The 21289-nt window shown below is 39.1% G+C and overlaps 1 protein-coding gene across 1 annotated transcript in view; it reads right to left on the minus strand.

The window, feature by feature from the left end:
• The window catches only part of LOC150089138 (SREBP regulating gene protein), a 117796-nt gene that overhangs the window by 89414 nt on the left and 7093 nt on the right, over positions 1-21289 (minus strand). Inside the window, exon 2 of the mRNA XM_090389438.1 lies at positions 20686-20787. Coding sequence (XP_090245564.1) covers positions 20686-20787 — 102 coding nt within the window. The remainder of the gene's footprint in view (positions 1-20685; positions 20788-21289) is intronic.

A 21289-nucleotide genomic window follows, 5' to 3' on the forward strand; every position in this document is an offset into this window, starting at 1 on the left:
CATGCTGTGTCTGAACTATTATTGCAGTCTTGTTTGGGTGATCCTACATCACTTCTTTAACCAGTGACTCCATTATTTCATTATTTCACTCGCAACAGAAGTTAAACTAACAGGTGTATATTTATTTGCATCACCCTTTGAACCCCCCTTTGTGAATTGGGGGATACTTTTGCACACTTCCAGTCAATGAGGACCTCCCCTGAACATAAGGATGCTCTCATAATTATGGCCAAGGGTTTGCTTACTTTACTCGCTGCCTCCTTCAATATAACTGGATGGATTCCATTTGCCCCAGGTGCCTTTTTTATGTTTAACTTCAACAATTTCTCCTCCACTTTACCCTCCATTATTACAAAATCATTTAGCTCCCTATTACAGTTTAGTTAACTTCTGTCCTTCCTTCCTTATAGAATTCCTTACAGATGCAAAATACTCATTCAGTATCTCACCAATCTGATTCATCCCCTTCCTTTTAGACTTTAAATAAGTAAAGAAGTCTTTGTTGTTTTTCTTTGCATCCTTTGCCAAGGATTTCTCATAATCAGCCTTCGATTGTCTTTTTTGTTTTTGTTTTTTTTTTTTTTTTATGAAAACCCCAAACACGAAAGGTAACAAAACCTATAGTACTTAGTACCGTGCATGGGTTGAAGGAGAAGTATGGGGGGGGATGCCGGAAACTTTGCTCTAGAGACTAAACATGGATTTCACCACTTCAAGCCTCCAATAAGCAAAGTGGTGGTATTTCACCGGTTGATGAAAGTCATCTACCACCTAACCTCCTTTGTGACTTGATTACAGACTAGCTTATATCAGGTGTAGGCTTCTGTGTTACCTGCTAATTTATATGCATCCCACGCATTTTTCTTCTCTGCCACAAGCCTCATTAGTTCATCTGATATTCATTTAGGCCTAAATCTTGAACAGTATTTCTTAGTTGGTGTGAAAAGCCTAGTATCTTCCAAGATTAATTCCCCAAAGGCCTCCATTTAGAATTCACTGTTTTTAACATCATCAGTTGATCCCACTGTATAGAATTCAAAAACTGCCTGAGACCACTGTAGTCACCTTTACAAAAACAAAAATCCTTCCCTTTACCCTTGATGGTAGTTACATCTTTAAGTAAATCCCGCATCAGTACATTCTGATCACTGTCACCCAGTGGTTCCTTTATCTGCAAATTCTTAAGGCATGAATAAACACTGCTGATTATCAGATCAAGAGTATTACTCCCTCTGGTTGCCTCTCGAACATGTTGCTGTTGAAAACAGTCCTACAATAAATCCCAAAAGTTTTACTAGTGTGCAAGTGGCCAATCCACAAGTTCAAGTCTATATCAGGAAAGTTAAAATCCTCCATTACAAGACATTCTGATTTACTGGCCCACTCTATTTCTCTGCACAATTGTTCATTGTACTCATCAGAGTCATTAGGCCTATAACACACTCCTACTCTCATTTTCCTTTTCCCAGTGTTTATGCTACACCAAACTGACTTAACATTGCATTGTCCACCCATGTCAACTGGATGCACTTCGTTAAATTTTATGTGTTTCTTAATTAACAGCATAACCCTTCCTACCCTGTCTATCCTTTCTGTACACATTGTACTCCCCAAGTTCTAATTTGCATTGCTTATTGTGTCTCTGATTCCATGTCTGATATCCCAACATTATCTGCATTTTATGCCTTGATGAGCACTTCAAATTCATCAATATGTTATGTTATAACATACTGATGACATATTATAACAACATATGATATGCTATTATAGTACAGAGCACCATAATTCCTCTTGTGATAGCAACTCACCATTAGTTTTTGTTCAAGGTAATCTCACAACTCAACTTTATACTGAGATTGTACTTAGACTTGTCCTTTTACGATTTCTAAAACAGTTACATAACCCTTTGTTACAACAAGAAAATGTTCGAGTTAATATTGCTAGTAGTAGTACTCTCAATCATTTTCTTTGTAATGTCAACATATTTTCTGCTAGGTTGTCCTAACTTGCCTTCTATTGAAAATGTCTGGGACATAAGAGGATAGGAACTTAAAGTCACACCTCCAACCACTTCAAACTAGATCAATTTTTAAGGGAATAGTTAATCTATTCATGAAGAGACATTTCTCACCTTTCTGACCTAATTCCAAGATGCATAACAACTTGCTTCACTGCCAGAGATGGTCATAATTTTTACTGATGTATGCTGGTTTTATGCATTAAATAAATATTGTTTTTCAAATAACTTTTATCTTTATCTTTATTCTTGCCTATTTTTATACCAAAGTTTGTTTAAATCAATTTATACTTTTAGAGTGGGAGAAAATTTCTTTGCACCAGCTATACACTAAAAATAATTGTGCAAAATTCATATGAATAACACATAAGTCAGTCTGTCAGCCATGCTCTGGCCTGTCAAACCAAAGTTTCAAGAAACTATCTGTATCAGCCCAAAACAATTTTTTTGCAAGTTGCTGCCATCCTAACATGATAAAATACAATTATCTCTTCATCATCACACAAGAAGGTCCCGACCAGCCAACAGGATCACGTGGGATTCACTCTGCTTAAGCTTCCCCAAAATCAAATCTTTCTAGTATTCAAATGCAAGGGTTAAGTAATAACTAGGAAACCAACTTAAAGAAATGATCTAATGCCAAAAAGAAGAGCCAACAAAATCTCTGTAAATCAAGGTCAAAATTGTAAAAGACTGATTTTCCAACATTCTCTTTCAGAAAACTATAATAATTTCTGGGAAGAAAAAAAATTGCAAATGCCAACAATAATAGATATTGGAATCCAAATTGAGGTATGGCACCCCCAGTTCAACAAGCAGGGCCTTCTTTATGAGGAAGAGAAAAATTTTGGAATAATCTCACTATTATAATTGAATCATTTCTCAGTGTAGTCTTTAATGACTTCAGTCCCATTACTTTCGCAGAAATTTTGGTCAAATGCGATGCCTATAACCACAAAACCACCTATCTTAACCAATCTACATAAAATGTTCAAATAATCAACCACAAACAGAAGCCACCTGTCTAAGCTACTCCTTTTAAAAGACTGACATATAGCTTTGGAAGCAATCTTTGCATGCCTAAATCATGTCAATTCAGTCAAGGCAAATATACACAACTCGCAAAGAGAGTGCCCTACCATGTCAAGTGACACTTAAGCATCGTAGCAACCAACAAGGCAACTAAGAACTATCCAAAAGGCCTCTCTCAAATGAGTTATAGCTAAGTATGACAATCACAATTCCCAACTGGAAACGAGTTCTCAGACTGATTTTTGTTTGTTATACTTCTTTGTTTGTTATCATGGATAAGGCTAGCAAGAGCATCAGAGCTTCCTATATTATGACTACCAGAAAGAATCCTCCTTCAAACAGTCACGTTTCAAGGCAGAGCCCACATATTAACCCAAGATGTAGCCAACGTTATCAGAGACAAAAGAAGTGTGAATCTCACAGGACATCAACTTCACACTACGAGCATCGAATTCACTTCCTTCCAGCTTGAATGTCCCCATAATAGTTTTGATATGATAAGAGACCTTCAATCTTGGTGAGGTGAAACTATCATCTGCCCTTCTTTGAAAACAAGACATCACCCACTATCAATCAACTCTCAACTCAACCTATGCTACTGGTACCCACCAGAGCTGACTACACAGAACTATTCACATCCTGCAGGGGTTAATGAAAATCTCAAATGAAACCAGTTCCCAATCGAATAGCAAACCTGAATACGATCACTTGCCCCATACTCGTTCTGTAGTAGCAGATAGCTATTCAAATATGAAATCTGACAATAACATATCCCAAATACCTATCATATTTACTGACTAACCAGCCACAATAGCAACTGTCATGGAAGGCTAGCACCTGCCAGAAAAGTTTTAATAAGAAATGAATACCTTGTAATTAAATTCCAGAACATGAGTGACTGAATAATAAGCCAGATCACATGAAATACTTCTTCCCTCTCACTTCATTGATATTCTCTGCCTAGCTAAGACACAGATGACAGCTAATGAACAGTCTCCCTCCCTGTTGCACAATCCCTGTAAACTTCCAGGTTCTCCACACGTCTAGAAGGGACCAGACAGGTGGAGAAACTACCATGCTCACCAACTGCAAGCATTGATCATTTATACATACAGTCATCTACACACAATCTGATGATATGTTTAATGCAGTCTTTCAGGAGTCAACCAATGGATCTAATCTTCCGAAACACATATTTTTCTCATTGCCTTGTACAGTGCATGATATGGTCTCTTCTGACCAATTACCTGTCACTCTCCAAATCACCTTTCCAGAGACAAATTTCAATATTCCTAATAAAACACAAGTAAAGGTCAGTAATTTGTCAGTATGTTTTAAGAAAACATACTGACAAAGTAGCAAAAAGTGATTTTTGCATTGCTTCTATTGGAATGAGCAGCAGCCTGGAAAACAAGATGCAGGGTATTTCAGAGCCTGCTGGGAGGCACTGCGGTACAAGTAAACACATGGGTTGTGTTAGGGCAGCTAAGAATAGAACAGGTGCATGTATACTTGCATGTACACCAATGTTAGGAGTTTAGTAAATAAATTTGATGAATATGAGTTATTGCTCACAACATCAAAGGCAGATATTGTTGGGATATCAGAGCCATGGTGTCACACAGATATAAGGAATGTGGAAATAGAATTTGGGGAGTACAACGTGTACAGGAAGGATAGACAAGATAGGAAGGGAGGAGGGGTTTTTTTTACTATTAGTTAAGAAACACATAAAATCCAAAGAAGTGAAGCCAGTCGACATCGCTATCATGCAGTGTCGAGTCAGTTTGGTGTGACATAAGCACTGGGAGATCAAAATTGAGAGTAGGAATGTGTTATAGGCCTAATGACTCTGATGAGTATAATAAGGAACTGTACAGAGAAATAGGGTGGGCCAGTAAATCAGAGAGTCGTATAATGGGGGATTTTAATTTCCCAGATATTGACTGGATATTGTGGGTTGGTCACTCACACACTAGCAAGGCTTTTGTGGATTTATTGGATGATTGTTTTCTACATCAGTATGTTCGGGAGGCAACTAGAGGGAGTAATACTCTTGATCTGATTATCAGCAGTGATTCTTCATGCATTAAGAATCTGCAGATAAAGGCACCACTAGGTGGTAGTGATCACTGTGTGCTGAAGTGGAATTTACTCAAAGAGGTAACTACCATCAGGGGTAAAGGGAAGGGTTTTTGCTTTCGTAAAGGTAACTATGGTGGTCTGAGACAGTATTTAAATTCTATACGGTGGGACCAACTGATGATGTTACCAACAGCAAATTCAAAATGGGAAGCACTCAAAGAATTTATCGTGGAAGCTACTAGGCTTTACATATCAACTAAGAAATATTGTTCTAGGTTTAGGCCTAAATGGAGGTCAGATGAACTAATGAGACATGTGGCAGAGAAGAAAAATGCATGGGATACATATAAATTAATGGGTGACATGGAAGCCTATGATAGATATAAGCTGGTCTGTAACCAAGTCACAAAGGAGATTAGGCAGGCAAAGGCAGATTATGAGAAATCCTTGGCAAAGGATGCAAAGAAAAACAACAAAGAGTTTTTTACCTATGTAAACTCTACATAGGTAAAGAACTGGATATTGATGGTTCAACTGTTCATAATCCTGCTCAGGTGGCTAACAAACTAAATGAGTATTTTGCATCTACATTCACCCATTAAGAGTTATTCAGGGAGGGGAATGCCAGAGGTGAGTTAAACTCTGGCAGTGACCTGGATGATTTTGTAATAACTGAGAGGAAAGTGGAGGAGAAATTGTTGAAGATAAACATAAAAAAAGGCATCCGTGGACGGGATCTATCCAGTTATATTAAAGGAGGCAGCAAAGGAAGTAAGCAAACCCTTAGCCATAATTATGAGAGCTTCTTTGGACTCAGGGGAGGTACCCATGGACTGGAGATGTGCAAATGTGACCCCAATTCACAAAGGAGGATTAAAGGGCAACACAAGTAATTACAGACCTGTTAGTTTAACTTCTGTTCCAGGAAAATTAATGGAGGCACTGGTTAAAGAAGCACTGCAGGATCATCTAGACAAGACTTCAGTTATAGCTCGGACACAGCATGGTTTTCTTAAGGGAAAGTCTTGCTGACCAATTTGACTGGATACTATGATGTGGTTACAAAGGAACAAGATGTAGGGAATAACTTTGATATCATATATTTGGATCTTTAGAAAGGCTTTTGATACTGTTGCACAGGGAAGACTGCTGCACAAATTGGAGCAATGTGGCATTGGAGGCTAATTGCTGCTATGGATAAAGGGATGGATGAGTGGGAGAAGACAGAGAGAGTGGTAATCAATGGACACTGCTCGTTGTGGACTAATGTTATTAGTGGAGTCCCTCAGAGTTCAGTATTGGTCCATTGTTGTTTTCTGTATTTATAAATGATATTGATGATGATATATCAAGCTTAATGTCCAAGTTTGCAGACAATACGAAGTTGGCAGGGTTGTTAAGGACACTAATGACAGTACGCTGCTGCAACAGGATCTAGAAAAGTTGAGCAGATGGGTTGAGAGGTGGCAAATGAAGTTTAACATTGACAAATGTAAAGTACTACATATGGGAAGCAGCAACCCCAGAGTGACGTATCAGTTCTGTGATACTTCACTGACAGTGGTAAAGAACGAAAAGGACCTGGGGGTAATTGTGCAGGCAGATATTAAGTTTTCTGAGAATTGCAGAGTCTGCAAGAGTAGCTCATAGTGTCTTGTCTATGATATACAGGAATTTTTCTAGCAGAGAAGAGGAGGTGATTATCCCCTTCTATAAGGCAATGGTCAGGCCACACCTTGAGTACTGTATACAGGTCTGGAGGCTTAATTTTAAGAACGATGTCGAGCTGTTGGAATGAGTGCAGAGAAGGGCAACAAGATTAGTGAATGGAACAAAGGGATGCTCTTATGAAGAAAGGCTTAAATTTTGCAAATTACAGTGTCTGGAGACTAGGCATCTGCGAGGTGATCTGATTGAGGTGTATAAAGCCTTGAGGTTTGAGCATGCTCAATGCTGATGGAATTCTTCCTCTTGCTCAGAATAATCATTTGAGAGGGCATAAATTCAAATTGAGGAAAGACAGATGTAGGATAGATGTGCGGAAGTTTGCCTTTAGCCAACGGGTGGTTGGTTGGTTGGTTGGTGGAACAGACTTCCATCCTTTGTTGTGGAAGTTGATAGCCTAAATAAATTTAAGGATGAGCTGGACAGGTACTCGGAACGAACAGAGGAGTGAAATAGGAGCATTTTTTTTTTGTTTTTTTTTTTTGGCTGATGCTGCATAAGCTTGCTTTCGCTTTCTTGCATCATATGCCTCTACTAATGATAATGCTAACATACTAACAAGCACTCACTATAACAAAATTCCTTAATCAGTATAAAGTTTTGAACATTGCATCTGTCATACCTTTGGATGCACTCAGTACTTGTGACTTAGGGATCAACAATGAAATTCTTACTAACTGTTTATTTCAACAATCAAATGAAGACAAATTTCTGCACACCAATCTAGTCACCAGTCTTAGCAAGAGGAAGGATGCCATCACCCACCCTCCTTTGAAAACAAGACCCCCACTATCAATCAACTCTCAACTCAACTCAACCTAAGCTACTGGTACCCACCAGAACTGGCTACACCAAACTATCCACATCCTGTAAGGGTTAATGAAAACGTCAAATGAAAGAATTGCATAGTTTGCTATGCAGTTACCAATTGCATAGCACACCTGAATACGATCACTTGCCCCACACTCATTTTGTATCAGCAGATCGCTATTCTAATATGAAATTTGACAACAGCATATCCAAGCATTCCCCCAATCTCCTTCAACCCATACAGGGTACTAATTACTAAAGGTTTTGATACCTTTCGTATTTGGGGTTTTCATAAAAAAAAAAATTGGGCTAACTCAAGGTACCTTGCTGCAGATACCAAAATCTGCAGAACTGAAGCTGTTCCCAGTAAGAGAACTCTCTTGTTCCCCCTCACTAACCTCACTGCTCTTCTCTGCACCCATTCCAACAGATCCACATCTTTCCTAAAATGAGGCCTCCAGAGAAGGTAGAACTCAAGATGTAGCCTAACTATTGCCTTGTACAACAGGATAACCAACTCCTTATCCTCCTGTACATCACTGACAAAATTCCATATACTGTCCTAGCAGCATGTCTGCATTGATCAGAGAGAACTTTATATCTGACTGCACAATTACCATTGGTCTTTCCATTCTCCACTATCTTGAGTGTGGTACCACACAGTTGGTACGTTTATCTGGGGATTACTGCAACCCATATACAGTACTTTATATTTGTCAATGTTAAACTTCAATTGTGACTTTTCAGCCCATCTGCCTAATTTTCATTGATCTTGTAGCAGTAGCATATCCTAACTGCTGTCAGGGTATGCTACCGCAAACTTCATATCATCTCATTAGACATTAAGTGTTATATGTCTTCATCAATTTCATAACAGGATAAGCACTGAAACCCTAAAAATTCCACTAAATAATGGTAGTCCAAAAAGAGGTGCTCACTGATAACCACTTCGTCTACTCCCATCCAACCATCCCTTCATCTATATCAGTAACTTTCCCCTTAATGCTACACTGCTCCACTTAGTATAGCATTAACTCTAATACAGTTCAAATGGACCTCCAGTAGTAGGTGGGCAGGGGAGGATCCAGTAGGAGCAATTCCCCCAAAAGCATGAGTAAATTGAAACAATGAATTTTATGATATTAATGCATTTAGCATTATTGAAGTCAAATGATTCAAGGAAGCAGATTTTTTCTGCATCAGCAAGAATTATAATAATAATGATAATCCCCTTCAGACCATTACATTAAAATATCCAAACAATGTTACAATCATTTTGTTGCTACCTCCACTACATAATCACAGAAGGATGCAGGTTAATCACCCAGATGAAGTACACTCATAGATGTGACCAGGTGGAGATGATAATACAGCAGAAGCTAGTGCAAAAACATCAGCTGATCAAATAAAGTGTACCATATAACAAGTGTAAACTCTCAAGCCATACTAGAGACCCCTACTGACAAACTATACTGGAACTGTGCCATAATAATGAACAAGACGACCCTGCACAACAGACCTGACATAACCTTCATTGATAAGGAAAGGGCCACCTACCTGAACAACATAGCAGTGCCAACACCAGCAACTTCCACAAAACCTACAAGAAAAAGATCAAGAGACCTAAGACAGGAAGTCAAAAATATGTGGCATAGAAAACAAGTAATGGCTATCACACAATCACTGAGTCAAACCAGTATGATAGTGGTAGTAGTAATGACAAATGATGAAAGAAAGCAATCTTATATAACATCAACCAAAAAAAAAAAAAAAAACAAAAATACACCCATCAATATTCTGCAAGAATTTGTGTAGTTCTCCCTTGCATTTTATTCAATCCATCCACTTCCACAACAGCAAATGGATGCCTGTTTCAACAATCAACCATCCACTGGCTGAAGGCAAACTTCTGCACATCTATCCTGTAACCATCCTTCCTCAACCTTAATTTATACTCCCTCATGTGCATGATGTCAGCAAGTGGAAGAATACCATTAACATTCAGCTTACTCAATCCGGTCAAGATGTTAAACACCTCAATCAAATCTCCTTGCAGTTGCCTAGTCTCAAGACTTTGCAGAACTTAATTACTTAACAAGTACAGGTCACTGTTGAACAAAAGCCGAGAATTAGGGTTGAATTTGAAAGTGTCTGCAATTCTGCCCAGACACGATAGGGGAGTATATGATGAGAGCCTTGTCGATCAATTCGGCCCTGGAAAGATTGTGCAAGGCTCAAGGGGTAGAATTTTTTTCAGCCTGGACTGTACTTGTTAACAGGAGAGATTGCTTCTACAGGGATGGGATACACTTAAATAGAAAGGGTGCAAGAATATTTGCTGATGCTATCAAGGCAGTGTTAGGTGGGTCGGAAAACTGCTAGCATGGGGGGAGACAAAGACCAATAGATTGACAGTAGCCACTGGCAGAGGTGAAAGAGATTCTTGCACTGCTTCTATTAGAATGAGCAGAAGCCTGAAAAACAAGATGCATGATACTTCAGAGACTGCTGGAAGCCATTGCAGTACAAGTAAACACATGGGTTGTGTTAGGGTAGCTAAGAATAGAAACAGGTGCAGGTATACTTCCGTGTACACCAATGCTAGGAGTTTAGTAAATAAATTTGATGAATTTGAGGTATTGCTCAAAACATCAAAGGCAGATATTGTTGGGATATCAGAGACGTGGTGTCACACAGATATAAGGGATGCAGAACTGGAATTTGGGGAGTACACTGTCTACAGAAAAGATAGACAGGATAGGAAGGGGGGGAGGGGTTATGCTATTAGTTAAGAAACACATAAAAACCAAGGAAATGAAGCCAGTCGACATCGCTGGACAGTGCAGTGTTGAGTCAGTTTGGTGTGACATAAGCATTGGGAGATCAAAATTGAGAGTAGGAGTGTGCTATAGGCCTAATGACTCTGATGAGTATAATAAGAAACTGTACAGGGAAATAGAGTGGGCCACTACATCAGAGAGTCTTATAATGGGAGATTTTAATTTCCCAGATATTGACTGGAATTTGGGGGCTGGTCACTCACACACTAGCAGGGCTTTTGTGCATTTACTGGAAGATTGTTTTCTACATCAGCATGTTCGGGAGGCAACTAGAGGGAGTAATACTCTTGATTTGATTATCAGCAGTGATTCTTCATGCATTAAGAATCTGCAGATAAATGAACCACTAGGTGGCAGTGATCACAGTGTGCTGAAGTGGGATTTACTCAAAGAGGTAACTACCATTAGGGGTAAAGGGAAGGGTTATTGCTTCCGTAAAGGCGGCTACGATGGACTGAGACAGTATTTAAATTCTATACAGTGGGACCAATTGATGATGTTACCAACAGCAAATTCAAAATGGGAAGCATTCAAAGAACTTATCTTGGAAGCTACTAGGCTTTACATACCAACTAAGAAATATTGTTCAAGGTTTAGGCCAAAATGGATGTCAGATGAATTAATGAGGCATATGGCAGAGAAGAAAAATGCATGGGATACTTACAAATTAACACACGACACAGAAGCCTATGATAGATACAAGTTGATATGCAACCAAGCTACAAAGGAGGTTAGGCAGGGGAAGGCAGATTACGAGAAATCCTTGGCAAGGGATGCAAAGAAAAACAGCAAAGAGTTCTTTACTCATGTAAACTCTAGAAGGAAGGGGATGAATCAGATTGGTCCACTTGATATTGATGGGTCAACTGTTGATGATCCTGCTCAGGTAGGTAGCTAACAAACTAAATGAATATTTTGCATCGACATTCACACATGAGGAGTTATTCAGGGAGGGAAATGCCAGAGGTGTATTCAACTAGCAGTAAGCTACAGAATCTTGAAATAACTGGGAGTAAAGTGGAGGAGAAATTGTTGAAGATAAACACAAGAAAGGCACCCGGGGTGGATGGGATCTATCCAGTTATATTAAAGGAGGCAGCAAAGGAAATAAGCAAACCATTAGCCATAATTATGAGAGCTTCCTTGGACTCAGGGGAGGTACCCATAGACTGGACATGTTCAAATGTGACCCCAATTCACAAAGGAGGAGCAAAGGCTGACACAAGTAATTATAGACCTGTGAGCTTAACTTCTGTTCCAGGAAAATTAATGGAGGCACTGGTTAAAGAAGCATTGCAGGATCCTTTAGACAAGACTTCAGTTATAGCATGGACACAGTATGGTTTTGTTAAGGGGAAGTCTTGCCTGACCAATTTGATTGGATACTATGATGCAGTCACAAAAGAACTGGATGCAGGGAATAGCTTTGATATTATATACTTGGATCTTAGAAAGGCTTTTGATACTGTTGCACATGGAAGACTGCTACACAAATTGGAGCAGTGTGACATTGGAGGCAAATTGCTGCTATGGATAAAGGGGTGGTTGAGAGGGAGAAGACAGAGAGTGGTAATCAATGGACACTGCTCACCGTGGACTAATGTTATTAGTGGAGTCCCTCAGGGCTCAGTGTTGGGTCCATTATTGTTTTCTGTATTTATAAATGATATTGATGATGGTATATCAAGCTTAATGTCCAAGTTTGCAGATGATACAAAGGTTGGCAGGGTTGTCAAGGACACTACTGACACTATGCTGCTGCAACAGGATCTGGAAAGGTTGAGCAGATGGGCTGAGAGGTGGCAAATGAAGTTTAACATTGACAAATGTAAAGTACTACACATGGGAAACAGCAACCCCAGAGCAACGTATCAACTCTGTGGTACTACACTGACAGTGGTAGAGAATGAAAGGGACTTGGGGGTGGTTGTGCAGGCAGATATGAAGTTCTCTGAGCAGTGCAGACGGGCTGCAAGAGTAGCCCATGGAGTATTGTCAATGATATACAGGAATTTTTCCAGCAGGGATAAGGAGGTGATTATTCCATTGTATAAGGCGATGGTCAGGCCACACCTAGAGTACTGTATACAGGTCTGGAGGCCTCATTTCAAGAAGGATGTAGAGCCGCTGGAACGAATACAGAGAAGGGCAACAAGATTAGTGAATGGAACAAAGGGGTGCTCTTACGAAGAAAGGCTTAAGTTTTGCAAATTACAGTGTCTGGAGACTAGGCACCAGCGAGGTGATCTGATAGAGGTGTATAAAGCCTTGAATGGTTTGAGCATGCTCAATGCTGATGGGATTCTTCCTCTTGCTCAGAATAATCACCTGAGAGGGCATAAATTCAAATTGAGGAAAGACAGATGTAGGATAGACGTGCGGAAATTTGCCTTTAGCCAGCGGGTGGTTGGTTGGTGGAACAGACTTCCATCTCTTGTCGTGGAGGTTGATAGCCTAAATAAGTTTAAGGCTCAGCTGGACAGGTATTTTGAACGAACAGAGGGGTGAAGTGGAAGTGGGGTTTTTTTTTTTTTTTTTGGCTGATGCTGCATAAGCTTGCTTTCTTGCATCAAATGCCTCTACTAATGCTAATGCTAAAGCTTTTCTAGGTAAGATCACCCTTTTGTTCCCTTTACCAATCTTTGCCCTGCTCTGTACCCATTCTAGCAGATCTACATCACTCCTAAAATGAGCCCTCCAGATCTGTATACAAGTACTCAAGATGCGGCCTAACCATGGCCTTATATAAAAGGATAATCACCTCCTTATCCCTGCTGGCAAAGTTTCTGTATATCATTGACAAAACCCCATTAGCTGTCCTGGCAGCATGCCTTCACTGCTGAGAGAACTTCATGTCTGACTGCACATTTACCCCCCAGGTCTTTTTCATTCTGCCAACTGCCATTTCTCAGCTCATCGACCCAATTTTCCTAGATCTTGTTGCAGTAGGTCACCCTGATGACTGCCGTTAACCATCCTGTCAACCTTCATATCATCTGCAAACTTTGACATTAAATCTGATTTACCTTCATCAGTATCATTGATAAATATTGAAAACAACAATGGACCCAGCACTAAACCCTGGGGAGCTCCACTAATAACATTAGTCTACGAAAAACAGTGACCATTGATAAATATTTTCTGTCTTCTTCCTCTTAACCAACCCTTTATCCATGGCAGTAACTTGACCTAATTTCACATTGTTCCAGTTTGTACAGCAGTCTTTTATGTTAAACAATATCAAAAGCCTTTCTGATATCCAAGTATATGATGTCAAAATTATTTTTGCATCCAGTTCCTTGGTCACTGCATCATAGTAACCTATCAGATTGGTTAGACAAGACTGCCCCTTGACAAATCCATGCTGTGATTTCAGTATAATTGCATGCCTGTCCAAATGGTCCTGCATTACTTCTTTAACTAGTGATTCCATTATTTTCCCTGGAACAGACATTAAGCTAACAGGTCTGTAATTACTGATATTGCCCTCTGATCCCTCTTTATGAATTGGGAATATATTCACATATTTCCAGTCTGTAGGGACCTCTCCTGAATCCAATGATGCCCTCATAATTATGGCTAAAGGCATGCTTACCTCCTTTGCTACCTCCCTTAATATAATTGGATAGTTCCTCTGCCCCAGCTGTCTTTTTTATATCCATCCTCAATAAGTCCTTCTCCACTTTCCTTTCAGTTATCGCAAAGTCATTTAGCTCCTCATTAGAGTTTGATAAACTTCCGGCATCCCCTTCCCTAAAGAATTCCTCGTGTGTAAATGTAGATGAAAAATACCTATTCAATTTGTCTGCAACCTGAGCAGGGTCATCACCACTTAACCCATAGACAAGGGGCACAATGTGATTCAACCTTTTCCTTCTACTAAAGCTTTTCTAGGTAAGAGCACCCTTTTGTTCCCTTAACCAATCTGGTTGCCCTTCTCTGCAGCCATTCTAGCAGATCTACATCGCTCTTAAAATGAGCCCTCCAGACCTGTATACAGTACAGGTGGTGCCAAAGAGTCCTCATAACAACCTGACAGCAATAGGCCTCCCAAAGAACCCTTATGTGGAACTTCCAAAACTGCAATTCTGAAAACCTGTAGAATAGTAAGAGAGTTCCTCAACCAACAATAATAACAGTAACCTACCACAAGCACCAACTCATACACCTGTTACCAGTACTTGTCAAGGGCAAAAAAAAATCCCATAAAGGGATTTTTTTTTTTGCCCTTGAAGAGTAAAAATTTTTAAATAATAATAAAACAGTGTATTTATACTATTCCCGTTTCCACAAAGAAACTATTCAGTTCCACTTTGAACTTAACCAGAATCAATGACTCTGGCACACTGGCAGGCAACTTACTGCTGTGTTGTTCAACAACCACTTCATGACATCCAATCTTCTATTATTCCCTTAGTTTTATATTTGTGTCTCTGGTTCTTGTATCGCCTATAAAGGGAGGGCATTTCTTCCTCATTCATTTTGCTAGTTCTTCTAGCTCCTCAATATCATACCAACCATCTGAGCTCTTCTCTGTTAGCTGAAGCAACTGATTGTACTGAACACTGGCTTACCCATAAGACAATATCATCCGCTAAGTCAACATCAGGGCTGGAAGTAGGGAAAACATCATCGCCGGAGGTTGCCATTAAGTGCAGGGCTGTATTAAGACATTTAAAGCTATGAATGCAAAGTTGGAAAATATCAGAGTAGTGCAACATTCATTTTGTTGTTACCTCTACTACATAAAAAATGCGATCCCTTTATCACCTTATACACCTCAATCAGATCTCTCCTCAGATGTCTGGTTGTCAAACTCTGTAGTCCACACCTTTCAAGCCATTCTTCATATGCTTATCAATTTTCATTACCCCTCTCCAGAAGCTCTATATCTTTTATTAGATGCAGTCTCCATGCATGAATACAATATTCCAAATGCAGTCTAACTATAGCCTTGAATAATATCTCCTTTTTTCTAATGGCAAAGGTTCTATGTTCCTTCCTAGACCACTTGATTATAATGCTTGAAACATTTCCCCTCAGGTGGAATCACAACATCTGACTTTTTCATCTTGAGCTACTTTTACCTCCTCTCTACCTCACTTATACATGTGTCCAGGATTTGTTTCACAAATCATCATCATCATCGGCCATTTTCAATCCACTGCAGGATGAAGGCCTCTCCAGCAACTTTCCAGTTCCTTCTGTTTTTAGCACTGGCCATCCATTTAGTACCCACAAACTCATGAATTTCATCTATCCATCTCTGCCTGTCTTCCAGGATTTCTTCTAGCTCTTCTTGGGTACCATTCTGTTATTTTTTTAGTCCATCTGTCATCATGTCTTCGAGCTATGTGTCCTGCCAAAGACCATTTTAGTTCTTTAGTTTTGATAACTTGAGTTTGCTGCCTAATCCATTTGTTTCTCTTCTTATCTAACAGTCTGATTCCCAATATAATTCGTTCCATTCTACACTGTGTTGTTCTCAGCTTCTCTTCCATTCTTTTGGTGAGTGCCCAAGTTTCACTTCCATAAGTCATGGTGGGGAGTATACATTGGTTCATTATTTTATGTTTCAGACAAACTGGAATATTGCTCTTCAGTATGTGACTATATTTGTGTTTTTGTGTTATGTCTCTTCCTCCCAATTTTAACAACTCTACAGTAACTTCATCTTCCCCCGGGGCTTTCTGATTCTTCATTTTCTTCAATGCATGTTCTACCTCAAATATTAAGCATTTGTTTCCCAAATGCTTAACCTCAAATTTAGAAACATTAAACTTCAATTGCTATTTTTTTCAGACCATATATGCAACTGATCCAAATCTTTTTCAAGCAACATGGCCTAGTTTGGATTGTTAACAACAACTACCCATGTGGAAATCACCAGCAAATTTTGGCAGCTTCCAAGGGAAGCTGCCAATATCATTTATTTGGCAGTTTGTCAATATCATTTATGAAAATCAGAAGTACAAGGGTAACATTAAACTATGAAAGATCCCCACTTGTTATTCAGGTCCAGTCTGAAGACTGACCATTTATGACAACCTTCTGACTTCTATCTTTGAGCCAGCCTGCAATCCAATATAAGATATTAGCCTCAGAGGATCACATCTGGTGAGTATGGGCTTGGCACACCCAGGGTCTGAGCTGGATATCATTCTCTTTCTTGATGATTCCTTTCTACTTCTCTCTCTCTCAGGATAACCTGGAATTTTTTTTTTTTTTTTTTTTTGGCTGATGCAGCATAAGCCTCAGGCTTCTTTGCACCATAGGGCTAATAATAATAAATAATAATAATTACCAGAAACTCCAACTTCTTCCAGCTTATGTAGTAGCACTCCATAAGGGATATTATCAAAAGCTTTAATAAAGTCTAGATATATAATGTAAAAATTAGCATTCGCATTAGAAGAAGCATATGATGCAAGAAAGCAAGTTATATAGCATAAGCCAAAAAAAAAAAAAAAAAACCTTCCCATTTCACCAATCCGGTCACTCCAAATGTTTGTCTAGTTCAGCCTTAAATTTATTTAATCTATCAATTTCCACAACGACAGATGGAAGTTTGATCCAGCAATCAACTACCCTGGCTAAAGGAGAACTTCCACACATCTATTCTGCAACTATCTTTCCTCAATTTAAATCTATGACCCCCCCCCAGGTTCTTAATCTGAGCAAGCAGAAGTATCCAATCAGCATTAAGCCTGCTCAAACCATTCAACGCCTTATACACCTCAATAACATCACCTCGCAGATGCCTAGTCCCCAGAAACTGCAATTTACAGAACTTAAGCATTTCTTTGTAAGAGCAACCCTTTGTTCCATTCACCAATCTCATTGTCCTTCTCTGTACTCGTTCAAGCAGCTCTACATCCTTCCTAGGCCTCCAGACGTATATACAGTACTCAAGGTGTGGTCTAACCAATGCCTTATACAAGGTGATAATTCACCTCCTTATCCGTGCGATAAAAATTCCTGTATATCATTGACAAGACACCATTAGCTGCTCTTGCAGACTGTCTAAACTGCTCAGAAAACTTCATATCTGACTGCACAATTACCCCCAGGTCTTTTTCGTTCTTTACCACCCTGAGTGTAGTACCACACAGTTCATATGTTACTCTGGAGTTACTGCTACCTATATGCAGTACTTTACATTTGTCAATGTTAAACTTCAGCTACCACCTTTCAGTCCATCTGCCCAAACTTTTCCAGATCCTGTTGTAGTACTGTACCGCTCTTACTGTCATTAACAACCCTACCAACCTTCGTTCGTCTGCAAACTTGGACATTCAGCCTGATATACCTTCATCAATATCATTAATACAGAAAACAACAATGGGTCCAACACAGAATCCAGGGGAACTCCATTAATAACATTAGTCCACTAAGAGCAGTGTCCATTGATTACCACTCTCTGTCTTTTCCCATTCAACCATCCCTTTATCCATAACAGCAATTTGCCCTTAATGTCATACTGCTCCAATTTGTATAGCAGTCTTCCGTGTGTAACAGTATCAAAAGCTTTCCTAAAATCCAAGTATATGATATCAAAATTATTTTTTTTGCATCCAGTTCCTTTGTGACCACATCATAGTATCCAATCAAATTTGTCAGACAAGATTTCCCCTTAAAAAACCCATGCTGTGTCTGAACTGTAACTGCAGTCTTGTCTAGGTGATCCTGCAGTGCTTCTTTAACCAATGCTTCCATTAATTTCCCTGGAACAGAAGTTAAACTAATAGGTCTGTAACTACTTGTGTAACCCTTTGCTTCTCCTTTGTGAATTGGGGTCACATTTGCACATCTTCAGTCCATGGGGACCTCCCCTGAGTCCACAGCAGCTCTCATAATTAGGACTAAGAGTTTGCTTACTTCCTTTGCTGCCTCGTTTAATATAACTGGACAGATCCCATACACCCCAGGTGCCTTCCTTATGTTTAGCTTCAAAAATTTCTCCTCCAGTTTGCTCTCAGTTATTAGCCATTTAGCTCCCTGCCAGAGTTTGATAAACTTCTGGCATTCCCCTGCCTGAATAACTCCTCATGTGTGAATGTAGATGTAAAATACTCATTCAGTTTGTCAGCTACCTGAGCAGGATCCTCACCAGTCAAACCATCAATATCAAGTGGACCAAACTGAATCATCCCCTTCCTTCTAGTTTACATAAGTAAAGAACTCTTTGCATCATTTGCCAAAGATTTCTCGTAATCTGCCTTCACTTGCCTAACCTCCTTTGTGACTTGATTACAGACCAGCTTATATCTAACAGGTGACACAGCTCTTCTGTGTCACCTGTTAATTTATATGAATCCCATGCATTTTTCTTCTCTGCCACATGTCTCATTAGTTCATCTGATAAAATCTGTTAAAAATTGTTGATCTGCATCCAACTATTTAATGACTACATCACAGTAATTCACAAGATTGCTCATGAACTCATGCTTGGATTTATTCATGATAACGTTCTTGTCATTATGGTTCCAAATTATGTCATTAACCACAGTCCATCCCACTAATCTAGGTATGAAGCATATTTTATTTCAATATTTGAGATTAAATGTATTGAAGTATATATTGATTTATAAATGTATGTATGCTTATTGCTAAATTTTGACAAATATGCTTATTTGCACTTGTTGTTGTTGTGGGGGAGCAGGGCATGAAATTTATGAAATATTTTAAGGTTGCAAGGTACAAAAGTTTTGAATACTCTGCCATTGCTTTTTTTTAATCTGACATTGTATGGTCTCTCCAGTTAAATGATCCCAAGAAATATCTCATTCCATTACAGTCCCCTCTTGATGATCTCATCTTTACCTTTGACATGTTTCTTTTGATACAGGCCATTTTATGACACTGTCGTCACTGTCTGCTATTAACACATTGCCCTCCCCTACCACAGAAAAACAATCTAGAAACAGTCCAACTTTGATCTCCAGCAGGCATTGTAATCCAATATTTTTTCCACCCATCCCCTTTGTTTCCCCGGGTGTATATTATTACTACTAGCCATATAGTGCAATGAAGCCTGAGGCTTATGCTGCACAGGCTAAAAAAAATTTTCCAAGTTACCCTGAGAGAGAGAGAAGTACAAGGAAATCACCAAGAAAGAGAAGAATAATGATATCCAGCTCAGGACCCTGGGTGTGCCAAGCCCATACTCACCAGAAGTAATGCAAGAATTCTGCCTTGCTTACAGTTTTAATGCTTAAAGTTTTCCAAATCATCTAACATTGCCTCTATAGCATTTTCATATATATAAACTGTGTATAAACATATTATAAATACTTGCTTCCTTTTCTCTTTGCTTCATAAGTAACAAAACAACTATCACCAGCAGTGCTCGAATCTGGCCAGAACCTATTTTAGACTACAGAGCAGTGCCGCATTGGGAAATTTTGTCTGGGAGGCAGTGGACTAATATGTTCCACAACTGCTGTTGTTGTTGTTATTATTATTTGGCTTTTTTAGGTCATTAGCAACTAAGGCCATATTGCTCCGGGGATATGCGGTGGTCATTCCCTGACCTTTCCGCATCCTCCGTATTTGGTGGTCACGGGCTTGAACACCGGTCTAATCAAGAAGCGTGTGCTACGCACTGCTGCTCCTGCCCAACTGGCTACGCAGGCAGCCTCCACGACTGCTCTTACATGCATAAATACGGGGCATCGTGATTATATAACACGGAAAAAAAAAAACATTCCTGAGGGCAGTGGCGTATTCAGGGGAGGGCAGAGAGGGCATATGCCTCCCCCCTGACCATGCGTATAAGTATTCCTAGGTCTATCTAAAAAAAAAAAGCACTCAAAAACCTTGTCGTCATGTCCCCCACCCTTACGATGACACCTGGATACAGTGCCTAAGAGAAGCTTTATCTCCCCTCAAGCGGAACGAAAAAGGGAGGGGGTAAAGCTTATGCTTATCTGTTCTAGTTTTGACTCCTGATTAGACTGATGTCAGAACTAATGAAAACTGATGCATAATTTAATCGTTCTTTGTTGAAACATACTAGCGTTCAAAATTCCGTTGATTTTCAGATACGAACGCATTTCACCGCAGTCGTGTTTCCATGTTTTTATTGCCAAATATCAGCGTTCCTGCTATTAGTCTCCAATTCAAGCACCAATTAGTTATAAGATTTTAATTCCAATTAAAAATTGTACCACTTACATCATAAAACAGACTAACAACACAATAAATAAAAGATACAACGAATATCAGTCCAAGGACTATCCTTCTTTTGAAGAATCTAGCAATCATATTTAACCACATCTTAAGAATAAAAAAAAAAACTGCACTTGGAGAAATTTATTAGAACCACACTTCATATCACAATTGCAATAATTTTATAATATCATTGGTATATAATTCAAACAAAATGATGGTTGGCATTCTCCACGGATCAAATCTCGCCCGCTGAACTGAAAACAACAGAGCGCACAATTCACCGCTTCATGGCGCGCCTCGCAATTTGGACAATGTTTCACAGAGCAGTGTTGCCAACTCTTAATAATATTTCCCGCTAGCCGCATGCTCAAAATACGCTATTTTTAACACTTCCAAATTTTTTAAATTTTCATTTGTTTGTACTTTGTATGGATTAAAAACAAACAAACAAATAGTATATATAAATAATTGTTTATTTTATATTTTTAATATAAAATCAATATCTAAAAATCTAAATTAATTTCGAAATTCAATACCTCCTTATCATATGCTTCTTGTGTACCTATTTTACGAAGCACTTCTTCAGGTAAAACATAATTTTTACAAC

The sequence above is a fragment of the Mastigoproctus giganteus genome, chromosome 2, assembly GCF_048544385.1.
Source record: "Mastigoproctus giganteus isolate SK-2022 chromosome 2, ASM4854438v1, whole genome shotgun sequence".
In the NCBI taxonomy this organism is placed as follows: Eukaryota; Metazoa; Arthropoda; class Arachnida; order Uropygi; family Thelyphonidae; genus Mastigoproctus; species Mastigoproctus giganteus.